Below are 13,478 nucleotides of genomic sequence, written 5' to 3' on the forward strand. Positions count from 1 at the left end.
TACATTCTCTCTCCTCTTTCTTCTTCTCTGGATTTTCATATAATCCTTCAAATCTGCCATAATCAATCTTCAAGGATTTGTTCAATCATTCATCGGCGACAACGACGATGGCGACAAAAATGGAAGTTCATGTGGATGATGAAGAGGACGATAAAATTGTAATAGAAAGAGAGCATATGTTTGATAAAGTGGTGACACCAAGTGACGTAGGGAAGTTGAATCGATTGGTAATACCAAAGCAGCATGTGGAGAAGTATTTTCCTTTGGATTCGAGTAACAATGAGAAAGGTTTGCTTCTTAATTTTGAAGATCGGACAGGGAAGCCATGGAGGTTTCGATATTCGTATTCAACATCTGTTTTGCAATCCTCACTAGAAGAATATTCAACATCTGTTTTGCAATCCTCACTACAACCATAATCAAAAACTAGCTAAGAGGAATGAAGAAGAAGGAGAAAGTGAGAGAAAGCAGAGGTTAGTGTTTTGTTTTTCAGTTGGACTTTGTTTTGTTTCAGTTGGACTTTGTTTTCTTTCAGTTGGACTTTGTTTTCTTTCAATTGGACTTTGTTTTCTTTCAGTTGGACTTTGTGTTTCTTTCAGTTGGACTTTGTGTTTCTTTCAGTTGGACTTTGTTTTGTTTCAGTTGGACTTTGTTTTTTTTTCAGTTGGACTACCTGAAAAAAAATGAAGACTACCTGAAAAAGAATGAAGACTACCTGAAAAAGAATGAAGACTACCTGAAAAAAAATGAAGACTACCTGAAAAAGAATAAAGACCAACTGAAACCCAAAGTAAGTCTAACTGAAGTGCAAAAACCAACTGAAAAAAAAAAAAGAAGACTAACTGAAAACAAAATGAAGACTACCTGAAAAAAATGAAGACTACCTGAAAAAAAATTAAGACTACCTGAAAAAAAATTAAGACTAACTGAACAAAAAATGGAACCACCTGAAAGTCGTCCGACCAAAGATTATGGTCGGACGAGTCCGACACAATACGTTCTCTAACTTCCAAGTTCATTTCGGTGGAAATTGTCTAATTAAGCTTACATGCTTACAAGGAGATAAGGGTGCTTCAAGGATCTACTCGGCTACTCCCGCTATTCCATAGTATTGTTTTTGTTTTTCTCATGGTTAAACTTTAAAGTCTTATTTGATAATTAGCGGATTACCTATTAGCTGATTATATTAACTGATAGTTAATATTTAGCTAATAGTTAATTATATTAGTTGATAGTTGAATATATTAGCTGATAACTGATTGCATTAGCTGATAGTTGATTGCATTAGTTGACAGCTGATTGTATTAGTTGATTGTATTAGCTGATTTGACTAGCTGATTTGACTAGTTGATTGTATTAGTTGATTTGAATAGTTGATTGTATTAGTTGTTTGTATAATAGTGTTTCGTAAGTAGCTGATTGTTACATAATTGTGTAAAATGACCAATAAGTACGTTGTACCTTTTATTGTTTATTTAATGTAATTCAACAGCTTTAGGACATAAATGCAATTGGCCCACTCACTCTCAAACCTCTAATATAGAAAAGCTCCTCCCCCCAGATTTTTCAAAAAGAGCTTTTTGAGCATAAGAAGCTAATTGAAACTTCTCTTTGCCAAACACTCAAATTAGAGGATTGACTAATCAAATTCTTTAATATGAATCCAAACCTTCAATTTTGCCTCAAACCTTTATTTACCAAACAAGGCATAGAACTTTTGACTAAATATTTCCAATGATATAACAAAAAGAAAATGTTCATGCGAGTGTTAGATTCGTCTCAATATGTGGTTTTATAATATTAACTTTTTATAATTTTTATTAATACATAATTAAAGATAATTTTTATTAATACATAACTAAAAAAGCAAAACATAAGGTGATTGTGGAATGTGACAATTTATCAGTTATCTCGGCTTTGAAGCAGAGAGTGACTGGAACGAGCACTTTTTTCGTTATTGAAGAGGAAATTCTCGATTAAGCTTCTTGTTTTGATTGTATTGTTTAGTCTTCTATTAATAGTGTAGGTAATAAGATTGCTCATTTGTTAGCCCATATTCAGCGTATTGAGATAGGTGTGCGTATTTGCGACAATGATTTCCCTTCCACTATAGTTGATGCCGCTCAATTTGATTTATTAAATTAGCTCGTCTTTGCACGTTTCTCCTTAAAAAAAAGATATTGATGGTCAAAAATATGTGTTAGAGGTTGTGCAAGAAGAAACGAGAACTATATTTTTGAGATGGAGGAAGTAAATTTTTTATAGAGTTTAGAGTTAAGGAATTCAAATGGATGGAAGTTATAACACTGTTAAATTTTCCACTTGTTGAAGTTAATATAATGAACTTGCACGCTAAAAGACAATGAACTATATTTATTTAAAATAATGAAAAAGTTGAGCAAGATTTTTCGAATATTGTATACGACATGCACATGAAGGAGGAGATGTAGGGTGTGTTTATTATTCGACTTTAAATTATGCCGCATCAGCTTTACACTAACTTTTTCCTATTTTTTTTTAATAATGAAGCCAACTTTCACAAAAATACTACTACAGTCTTGAGAAGATCCGGAGATTTACATGTAATAGGACAAATTAGCATATATAAGAATGTCATTTGAGATACAAAGTGATGACACGTTAACTTACGAGATAGAGCAATACATGACGGCCTACAGTACATGCAAGCTCACACGTGTTAATGACATATAGATGTGTAAATTAAAATGACTTAAATATCATCTTCAATAAGCTCATGTACAAGGAGTAAAATAGCAAAACTCCTAAAATTTGATGAGACTTTAATATACAGTAAATTAGCAAAATCTATACAAATACATTAAAAGGCGTGCCTATCAAAGGAATGGTGCCACATGGCATTATCTAATGTATGTGCCACATGAGACTCTTCTGAAGCTTCTAATATTCATGTTTACGATCTCATTTAAAAATATTAATAATGTGTAGTTACCAGAAATCCAACATAATTTCAATGTTTAATGCTTCAAAGTAAAACATAATAAAGTCTTATAATTATATATAACTAACTATAAGGACATAAACAAGTTTTTTGAGTTCTAAGAGTTTTATAAGGTAATAACAATCTCTCACCAATTCCTTAGAAGTTTTTTCTTAAAATAATTTATGTTATAATGTCCATTTTTCAATTTTATACTAGACAGATAATTATTAAAAGTTAATAAAATCAATTATGAAATTTTTGAATAATAATATATTTGATACTTCTAACTGATCCAAGACAATACCCGAACCGTGAAAACCGGTAAAAGACCGGTGTGGGCTAAGATTTTTCAGCCCGTGGACCAGTTCACCCAAACTGTGAATTTTACGGACCAGTCCTGGGCCGTGAAATTTTTGTCCTCAACTGAGGCCCACGAACCATCCCGCACCATTGGTCATCTCTAGTATGGAGTTATATAGAAGTTTCTTTGAATACGTGACTTAGAGGAACAAAAAATATGAAATAAAAGAAAGTTATGATTTTTTTTGTCCTTATTCACACTGGTTTTTTAGTTGTGCTACATTTTTTCAAAAAAAAATTACCTTGGACCAAACAAGTCAATCTTGATCCAACCTATTTGAAGATAACAATCGTCACTCAGGTAGAATTGAATTTCAAATAAATTGCAAGTCCCCAAAGATCTTGGAGAATCAACACTCATAAAATTTCGACAAATTTTTATTCCAAGGGAAATAAAGATAAGAAAATAACCTTTAAATGTGACTAAGTTACTCCAAAAAGAGAATATCAACTTGCTACTAGGTTTCAAAAGATTAACCTCTGTTTAAAATTAAAGCTACAAGAAAATTAATGTTAAAACTCAAAATCAAGTCATTATAGCAATTAAAATATAGTTTTTATTAGTTCCAACCTAGCAAAATTATTGCACAAATATAATAAATCAATATTACAAAGTTCCACAAAAATCAAAATTAATTTTGATCCGTGAAAGTCAATTTTAAAAAATAAACGTGATTTCAATCTAGTGAATTTAATCAAATGAATAATATTTTAGTTGAAAAAAATCTAGCAGAGGGCTACTCAAGACTTGAGATTAGATCTCGTTCACAAAATCACATCAATACCATAATTGGTTCTCTACCCAAGAAAAAATTAAAGTGCTATTAAAGAGACTTTAGACCGTACCACCGAACTCCGTTACATGACAAATTAACAACATCACACCCTTTTAGTTGAAATAGTTTTATTTTTCGATAGATGAATAATTGATGGAATTTCGAATGATTTTGGTGTTACAAGTTTTTTTTTGTAGGGAAAGGTATTAGATATATCTGAGGGGGCTGAATCTCCTTGTAACTTTTTTGATATTCACTTTCACCATGGTGCATGGAGATTGCAACACACTTATAGGTGTTGTTTGGTTAAAATTGTTTAACATATAAAGTTAGGATTCCTAGGATTTGAAATTTTTTGGTGTTGTTTGGTTGATAAATTCATGAAAAGTAGAAATTCTTAGGAAGTTTCACTTCTCACAAAATGGAGGAAATTACTTACCTAGGAGCACCTATGTAAGTGGGAACTTCCATGAGAATTTTCATTTCCCTTGAATCACCAAACATTTTACAATACCTAGAAAATACAATTACATGAGAAGATAATATTCCAAGGAATTTGCATTCCTTACATTCAACCAAACGAGCACTAAGGGGGTGTTTGGTTTGCGATTTTTAGGAAAGGATAAGAGAATCAACTAGCTTCATTCCCTTACTTGTTGTTTGTTAAGACATATCAATCGTTCCCTTTACCCTCTCATTTCCCCCAAACTCCTCTACTTTCATTCCCCACCCACCCCCAAGGTTTCACTTACCCTTTTTCTACCCCATGGTGGCTTTGACCAATCATTGACCACTACCCCCAACCACCAACCCAGCCACACAACCACCACATCAACCACCGAACCCACCACCCCAACAACTGAACCACCACTACAAGCCCCCTAACCACCTTGACCGCCACTGAAACCACCATGACCGCCACTGAAACCACCATGACCGACACCTAAACCACCATTACCGCCAATGAAACCACCACGTTAACCACCACCGCAACTTCGCAAGCACCCTAACCACCGCCTAAAGCCACCACACACATCCTAGTTACCCCCCTCCGCTCGAAAATCTTCATAACCCACTCGAAATAAAAAACCCACCACCATAAATATCCACTAAGGATGGGAAAACCTTTTCTTATCATAAACCATGGCTTTAAAAGGTCAAATTCGACCATACGAACTTCAAATTTGAAGATTTTATGGTCAAATTCGACCATTCAAACCTCGAATTTCACTTTTATGAAGATGGTGAGATAATAAAGAAGCAATAGTGAGAAAGGGGCGACTGCGACGACATAGGGGTTGGAGGCGGACCGTTGGCGTGGATGGGGAAGCAGTGGCGGTACGTTGGAGTGATGGTGGCGGCGGCGATGTCGTGGTGAGGAAGGGCAGCGGCAGCCGGCAATGCATTAGGGAAGACGGAAATGGTGGAGGAGTGGTGAGAGGAGGAAGAAAGGTGGAAGAAATATTATAGCAACCAAACAACCTTTTTAATCAAAGGGTTTTTGTTTCCTTTCCCCCTGTACCCCTTTCTTGATTCCATTCCCTTTATCCTGTTGAAACCAAACGCCCCCTAAATGTAAATAAATAGAGTATGACAAGAAGAAGAAATCAAAGTGATAAACTGGCAACTTATAATTGAAGTAATTTAGTAATCAAGCAATACCCTAGACTCAATATAAAAATTTAGAGTACCTAGTTTCACACAATATACGCAATTGAGTAGACAACTCATCCCCGAATTCAAACCCACAAATGGATAAAGTATAAGTCATCAATGTAAAATAGTGGGGAGATCATTTGTCTACTAACCTTTACATCTGTTAGTTATACTCCCATCCATTTCAGATTGTTCATTGATAAATTCACATTTTCTTTTTCGTGCGATTACAAAAATAAACCTTCACACAACTATTATAAATATATTTCTTGTATTAGACAGGGCAAATTATTTTTGACGATTAGACTAGGTATTACTAATAAACAAGCAACAAGAAATGTGTAATAAATTGATAATAAATGAGTCAATACCTAAGTTATGCACAAATAAGAATCTTAAAGTTGCAAAAAGTCAATTGATACGACTTAACACGTTTAATCAAACTGACAAGTGACTAGACACCTCTTAATTCTTAAACCAGATAATAGCATTGTTATCTTCATTCTCTCTCTAATTACACATGCTTAAAACTGAAGAGTTCAATTATTTCACAATGACATAGCCAAGAAGTTTAAATGAAAGATCAAACATGCTTTTCAAGCTTTAACCGACCTAAGCTTCAAGAGGAGACTTTTATCTCTATCTCTCTCTTTAAGCATGCTCTTGATGCAATGAACTTCAACTCCTACAAAAAAGCAAAGCATGCCCTTCCAAGATAGTCAAATTAACAAAACCTTAGTCAAGCAAAGCAGGCCATAACAAAAAAATGCAACCGCCCACTAAGTAATTAACCTTAGTGGTTCTGGAAAATCAGAAGAAATCATAACAAATGAAAGTGGGGCACATAGTGAAAGTCCAAAATAAAACTTCAACTTGCTCAGCAAGGTTAGATCACTCCCTAAGAGGTACTAGATTCTGCATATCTTAACGAAGGCGATACAAAGAAGGGAAGGGAAGATTCGAACCTTTGACTTATCATTCACAACACCTCAGTCTTAATCACTAGACCAAGACATCTTTGGTTACCACTACAACCATATAAGATGTTATGATATTTGTTCATGAGACATATATCATCACAATTATTCAAAGTATTACCACAAAAATGTTTCACCGTAATCATAAGATATCGAACCTATCGAAAATACCACCATGGCTATTATTCTGCCATAAATTGTATTGTTTAGTCTGATGTTTCTTCTAGCTAGCTACATGGATGATTCTTAGGTGGTTAACTAGTCATAATACATATGGCCATAGAATCTGTAAAATGATTATAGACCCACATTTTTTAATTTCAAAACTAGTATTTTGACTCGAACGATGCCACGAGTCAGTTATAATTATCAAATATATTATAATTCATAAGCTACATAGATTTTATTATATTTTCGTAATATTTTTGTCTAATGCGATATCGAAAAATGAACGTTATGACATAATAAGTTGTTCAATAACCTTTCAAGAAATTAAGGACGAAAAATTACAATTTCATAAAATTAGGGTAAGAGAATGTTATTAGCTATTAAAAGTGTTATAAATCAAAGAGCTTGTCTATGTCGTTATAATTACATAAATTATAAGACTTTATTATGTTTTACTTTGAAACATTAAGCATTAAAATGATAGTGGATAAATGGTTAAACTCTCACATTTCATTTCAAAGGTCATGTATTTGAATCCTATTAACTATACACAAACATTGTTTCTTCTATAAGATTATAGGAACGCCTTTTAATATATTTGTATAGATATTCGATTTCCCTAATCATACTTATTATGACCACTTAAGAATTTCCCACTCCGCTACACAACCAAAAGAAATAAAACAGAGTTTTGTATTGCTGTTGTTGTCACTTTCATGATGATGACAATAGAGCATATTGATATAGTTGCACAACTTACAATTCTAGTGCTTTATGATGGAAAATCCTGAGGATATCAGCAAAAAGTGAATGATAAAGAATATTTAAGTCCAACTCAAAACCAACCAAATCAACAAGTGGGGTAAGAAATGATCAGAATTCTATAAAAAGCACTTAGCCACTGGCCTTTAAAACTAGCAAATACCACAGCATATTTGTTTTGACAGTTCACTTAGATCAATATTTTCTTTACTTATCAATCTAATTTATCCCATAGCCATAATCATATAACTATTTAGCCATGGGAAATTGCTTAAGATCACAAGAAAAAGTAGTACAAATCGTAAAACCTGATGGCAAAATCCTCGAATACAAAGCATCCATAAAAGTGAGCGACGTGTTGTCAGAATTTCAGGGACATGGACTGTCAGATAAACTTCCAGTCCTGCAATATCTGAAGCCAAATATTGAATTGGTAGCTGGTAGTTTATACTACCTTATACCTGTTCTGACTCAATCTCCAAAGGTTGGAAAAAAGAAGGTAAGATTTGCTGAACCAGAGAAAATGGAAGAAAAGAAGAGCCAAGATACAAGTCTAACCATAAAGTTGGTTATCAGCAAACAAGAGCTGAAGGAGATGCTAAAGAGTGGAGCTCTCTCACTGGATGAACTAGTTTCTAAGCAACAGAACGATAAATGTCGAACAGAGATGCTCGATGAACAAAGTTATGGAAGCAAGACATGGACGCCTTCATTGAAAAGCATATGTGAAGCAGCAGACTAGTACAAACTGTTGTATATTGACCTTTTCTAGATCGGTAAGGACAAGGACCCTACTAGATCAGTACATGTTGCAGGTTAACTCAGTTTAGCTTCGCAAAATCAAAACCTTTGAGAGTGGAGGGGAGGAGTAAGGAAAGTCCCCGCTCTTAAAGAGCCCATAGTGAAGTTTAGTCCTATGACCTCAAGTTCATGAACTACATCCTTTACCACTAAGCCAAGTACTACTTGGTTGGATATCATAGTAATTAGTAAACAGATTTTGGATGATCTTGCTTTCAGATGTATAATTCACAGCAAGATACCTATATATGTTATATGGCAAACAATACATAATATCAATACAAACCATTCCGTCAGCAAGTCTTTATATTCTCCACTGTTGCTTTTATGTCTATATTCTGTTGAATGTCCACATAATCAATCAGATAAAGGCCCACAATATCCAATACATGTAATCTATGTTGCACGAAAGCAGAAACAGGAAAGCAGAAGTACAGAAAAGGAATGCAACTTCCATACGATTAGGAAACATGGAAACAAAGAAACTAAAATGAAAAATCAATCTTTTCATTCAAATATCTAACATAATGTTGTTTGTATTAACTAGAAAAGTTTATTAAGATGGTATTAGAGTTAGTTTCGTTTATTTTAGAAATTTAGTAGCAGCAAAGAATGTCATGCTATGACTCTAATGATCCTCTAGGAGGAACAACTTGTTGGCCATTCATATAAAAGGTTTCTCCATGAGTTTCTGAATTTGAAAACAGGAAAGATGACCATCATGAGAGTTATTGTGTATCAAAGCAGCTCATGTAAGTAGTAACTAGAAAAACACAATTTTGTAATATAAGTAAAGCTGCAGTTCAGACCTATTATGAAAGCAATCATGTAGTGAAGTAGTAAAGGTTGACAATAGATCTACTTCAATCAAATCTAGTTCAGGCACATAAATCTCAGGATAAATGTAGAAGACGAATGTCATAACACACTAAAGTGATGTAATAATCTCTTTAAACTGCTGCTGCCACAAAGCATATTTTTCACCCGACATGGATGTCAACATCTCTGGGACAAAACACTTGCTTCTACTCAACTCTTCTTATCTTCATTTTATCCCTTTCTTCAATTTCCTTTTTTTTTCTGGAAAACCATTTCGCTTTGATTATTACGTCAGATTTTGTTTCCTCCCCACACTTAACTTTACCAGCTAGATTTTGTGAAATGGTTGAAGAGTCACCTTAACCTAATGGCGCAATTGGTAGTCGATAATAAATTATGATAATTGGTAAAGAAAAACTTATAAGCGAAGCTGCAAAGAAAGTCATATTTCAGTGTCCATTTATGGTGATGCTTATCCACCCTGAATACCTCTTCTTTCTTCATAAAGTTTCACACTCATTCATTACAATTTTGTCATGAGAACTTTGTGAAAAAGAGCATTTGTTTGGGGATGAAGTTTCATTATTTTGGCCATTTGCATAAGACTTTATATATTAAATTACTTCATTACTATTACCACAATCTACGACCTGCTAGCAAACAAGTCCTAAGGATGACAGAATTTAAACTATCACAAGTCGCAACAAGCACCTAAAATTGATACAACATTACTTAGGGCTTAGATAAGTTCATATGTAGATCATGATGTACACCATCTTACCCTTAACCAGCCTAACACCACAATAAGTCGGTAGTCTTGTGCAGAAAAGCCAGAAAGTATCACCTTATGAAACTTTAGTCTCTTGGACAACAAAATAAATGTGGATAGCATCACATAACAATATAACATACAGCAAACGTGTGCCTTTACCCTTCATCATACCCTTGACCCAGGAAACATATCAGCTAACTAGCACGAATGCACGATACTTCACAAGAGGCAAGTACAGTAAAGTGAAAGGTTTGAATTTGTCAATTATAATCAAAGACAGTGAAAATATCAGTAAGGTTTCTACTTTCTATCAATGGCATGTTCAACACCCCTTAAAATGGACGGTTAATATGGTGAAGTTACCAGGGAATCCACTACCAGCACCAAGATATTGGTAGTTGACCGGGTAAATCTACTAAGATACCATTAATATTCCACCACACTCCTCATAATAGCAAACTCAGTTGGCACTGGTAAAAAACTGTTTCTTTCATATTGCTTGGCAATCATTTTACCTTGGGCCCTTGAAGTAATACATGGGTTTGACAAGATCAAATGGCAACTCTCATTTTTCTTCCGTCTATTTTTTTTTTTTTCCATTCAATTAGACAAATCATTCACCTTTTGATTTCATATTATCCCGAGTTTTATATTGGAACTGTATAATTTAACTTAATAGGAGATTTGTTTCTATTTAGTTATTATATACATTTAAGATTCATAATTAATGGTAATTAGCGATGTTTTTCTTAAGAAAAATGATTCATTACACAATATAATACAGAAAGATTGTTATAACGGACGTGAGAGAGACACAAATTATGAATGCAAAAACAATAAAACAAACAACAGATTTACGTGGTTCACCAATTTGGCTACATCCACGGCAGAGAGAGAGAATATTTTATTATGTGAGGAAAACCAGATTACAGAGAGAATAGAGACTAATTCGTAGTCTAAAACCCTAAGATATAAATACATACTTATACCCCCGTTCAAAATACGCGTTTCCGCGTTACCCGGTCAGCCGCCCGATCGGGCGAGACCCGCCCGATCGGGCGCTTAACGCTCGAAGAATTTTGCTCCCGGGCCCGATCGGGCAACGAACGCCCGTGACGTAATTCGGCCTGCGCCGATCGGGCAAGATGGCCCGATGCCATCGGGCGAGCCACAAAACACACGCTGCACAGCAAATCGTTGCGGGCCGATCGGGCTCCCTCGCCCAACCCGATCGGCGGCGAGACTTAAAACAGCTATAACTTCTGCGTTTCTTATCGGAATCGGGCATATGACCTCGTTGGAAAGCTCTCGGAACAAGCTACACCTCCACTTTGAATCACCTCAAAATCATTTATAGATTGAGAGATATGTCCATTCAAAGTTAGCCTTATGTCATTCCTTCTTCACGCATTCTACCAAACACCTTCAAGGCACCATTCAAGTCACTATTCTTACAAAGATTATTCTTGAAAGCAAAGAATATGATGAAAGGTGGAAACCTATCAACCCCACTGACAACCATAAGGATTATGTCTGTCTACCAGAGAAAGAAAAAGAAGAGGAATTACGATGGTGACATCTATCAAATATAATAACAGGCCTAACTAAACTCTAACTATGACTGTCTTCTAACTATAAGCAAATTTATATTTATCAGATAGCCTCAAGCTCAACAAAATGCTTAGAGTAGGCCAGTAGGGTACTAATGTTAAGAGGAGAAACGTCTATCTAAAAGCACCAACTTGAAATAGTAAGTGTGGATTTCAAAGAACTGCAAGTACTGTACTGCATAATATGAACTGCATAGATTTTAAACAAAAAGAGAGTCACAAACAGATGCAGATTTTTTGTAGAACAACACCTAATAAAAATTATTTTGCATGAAGAGATCAAATAAGCACACATGTTTGTTACTTAAAACCACGTTAAAACTTCACAGAAAAGTCAATTTTTCGGGGTTGACTTCTTATTGTCTTAAAAAAATGACAAAAAATGGGAAAATAAGAAGTCAATCCTGGAAACATGACTCTTTTTGCCTAAAAAAGTGTAATGTGGTCTTTATTAGCAAAAATTGATACCTATTAAGTCTTTCCATGCAAAAGATTTATTAGATCTTTCCCTATAACACACCCTTTTTATTGGCCTAATCTAACACAAAACACTAGATTCTAACATAAATATAGATCATGATTACCAAACTTACCCGCACTTAAATCAAATGATTGAGAGGGCATTTGGTTCAAAGAGGGGAAAAGGTATAAGAAAGGGAAAGAAGGAGCCTTGTCGCCTCCCCTCTACAGCTCTACCACCACCACCACCACCACCACCACCACCACAATAATTTCTCTTTCCCTTTAAAGAGCCTTGTCCCCTTCCCCTTACCCTGCTCCACGGTCATCACCCTTCTTCACCTCTTTCATTGCCGATGTCCTCCTTCCTCTCTTCCGTCGCTTATTTTCTCTCTCATCTTCCCCTCTTTCGTCGCCCCACTTCCTTCGTCACGCCCCTTCTTTCGTCGCCATTTGGTGGTGTTTGTAGCTGGTACTGGTAGTGGTGGTTTTCTCACGAGTGTGGTAGTTTTTTGGTGGTTAGGGACTTAGAGTGGTTTTTCGGTGGTCAAGGGTGGATTTTCTTAGGTGGTGGACAACTTTTTGCAGATGTTGGGTTTGATGAGAAGTATCGGGCGGTGGATGGGTGGTTTTCCGATGTGGGGGTAAATTTTGAGTGGTGTTGGAGATTGGGTGAGGCGGTTGTGGGTTGTTTGTGGGAGTGAGATGGGTGGTCAGTGGGTGGGGAATCAAAGTAGTGGGATTCGGGGAATGGAGAGGGGAAAGGGAAAAGGGAAAAGCAAAACCACCAAATCAAACAACTTTCAAGAGAATAGAATCAATCTTCTCCCTTTCCCTTTCTTGTAACCTCCTAACCAAACGCCCCCAAGTCTTTCCATGCAAAAGATTGATTAGATCTTTCCTTACAAAACACCCTTTTCAGGGCTTGATCTAACAAAAAACGCTATATCCGAACATTAGATCATTGATTACCAAATGTATCCGCACTTAGATCAAGTCATTGAGTGGAAAACAGAAGGGGAACGATTTAACTATTCATATGGGTGCTTTAATAATCATCTGGTGGATCCTTAATTGTGAGAAATTGGAACAGCCTTCTGATAATTATTCAAGTAACAGTGACTCAACTAGTGAGTTAGCACTTGTATGTTGGTTGGTTACCTTAGGCACCCATAGGCATCTGATCGAGGGAAAGAAGCAGCACAAACAAGTCCTAACCAATATACAGGAGACATTATTTGAGTCGCGTTCAAGGAAAAAATAGTGCACATTCTTATTTGGACATTTTTCTTTTTTCCAAAATCTGTGGCTCAAGAATGTGTTGGTGAATGTTAATGAAAGACTAGCAAGAGAAAC

General features: G+C 35.3%; 1 protein-coding gene across 1 annotated transcript; it reads left to right on the top strand.

Moving 5' to 3' along the window:
* The first annotated feature begins 7,920 nt into the window (after positions 1 to 7,920).
* LOC104898360 (hypothetical protein) lies at positions 7,921 to 8,403 on the top strand. The gene has a single exon (XM_010685427.3). It carries the CDS (start codon positions 7,921 to 7,923, stop codon positions 8,401 to 8,403), a length of 483 nt encoding a protein of 160 aa, XP_010683729.2.
* Positions 8,404 to 13,478: the final 5,075 nt, after the last annotated feature.

This window comes from Beta vulgaris, chromosome 7 (assembly GCF_026745355.1).
Source record: "Beta vulgaris subsp. vulgaris cultivar EL10 chromosome 7, EL10.2, whole genome shotgun sequence".
NCBI classification, from domain to species: Eukaryota; Viridiplantae; Streptophyta; class Magnoliopsida; order Caryophyllales; family Amaranthaceae; genus Beta; species Beta vulgaris.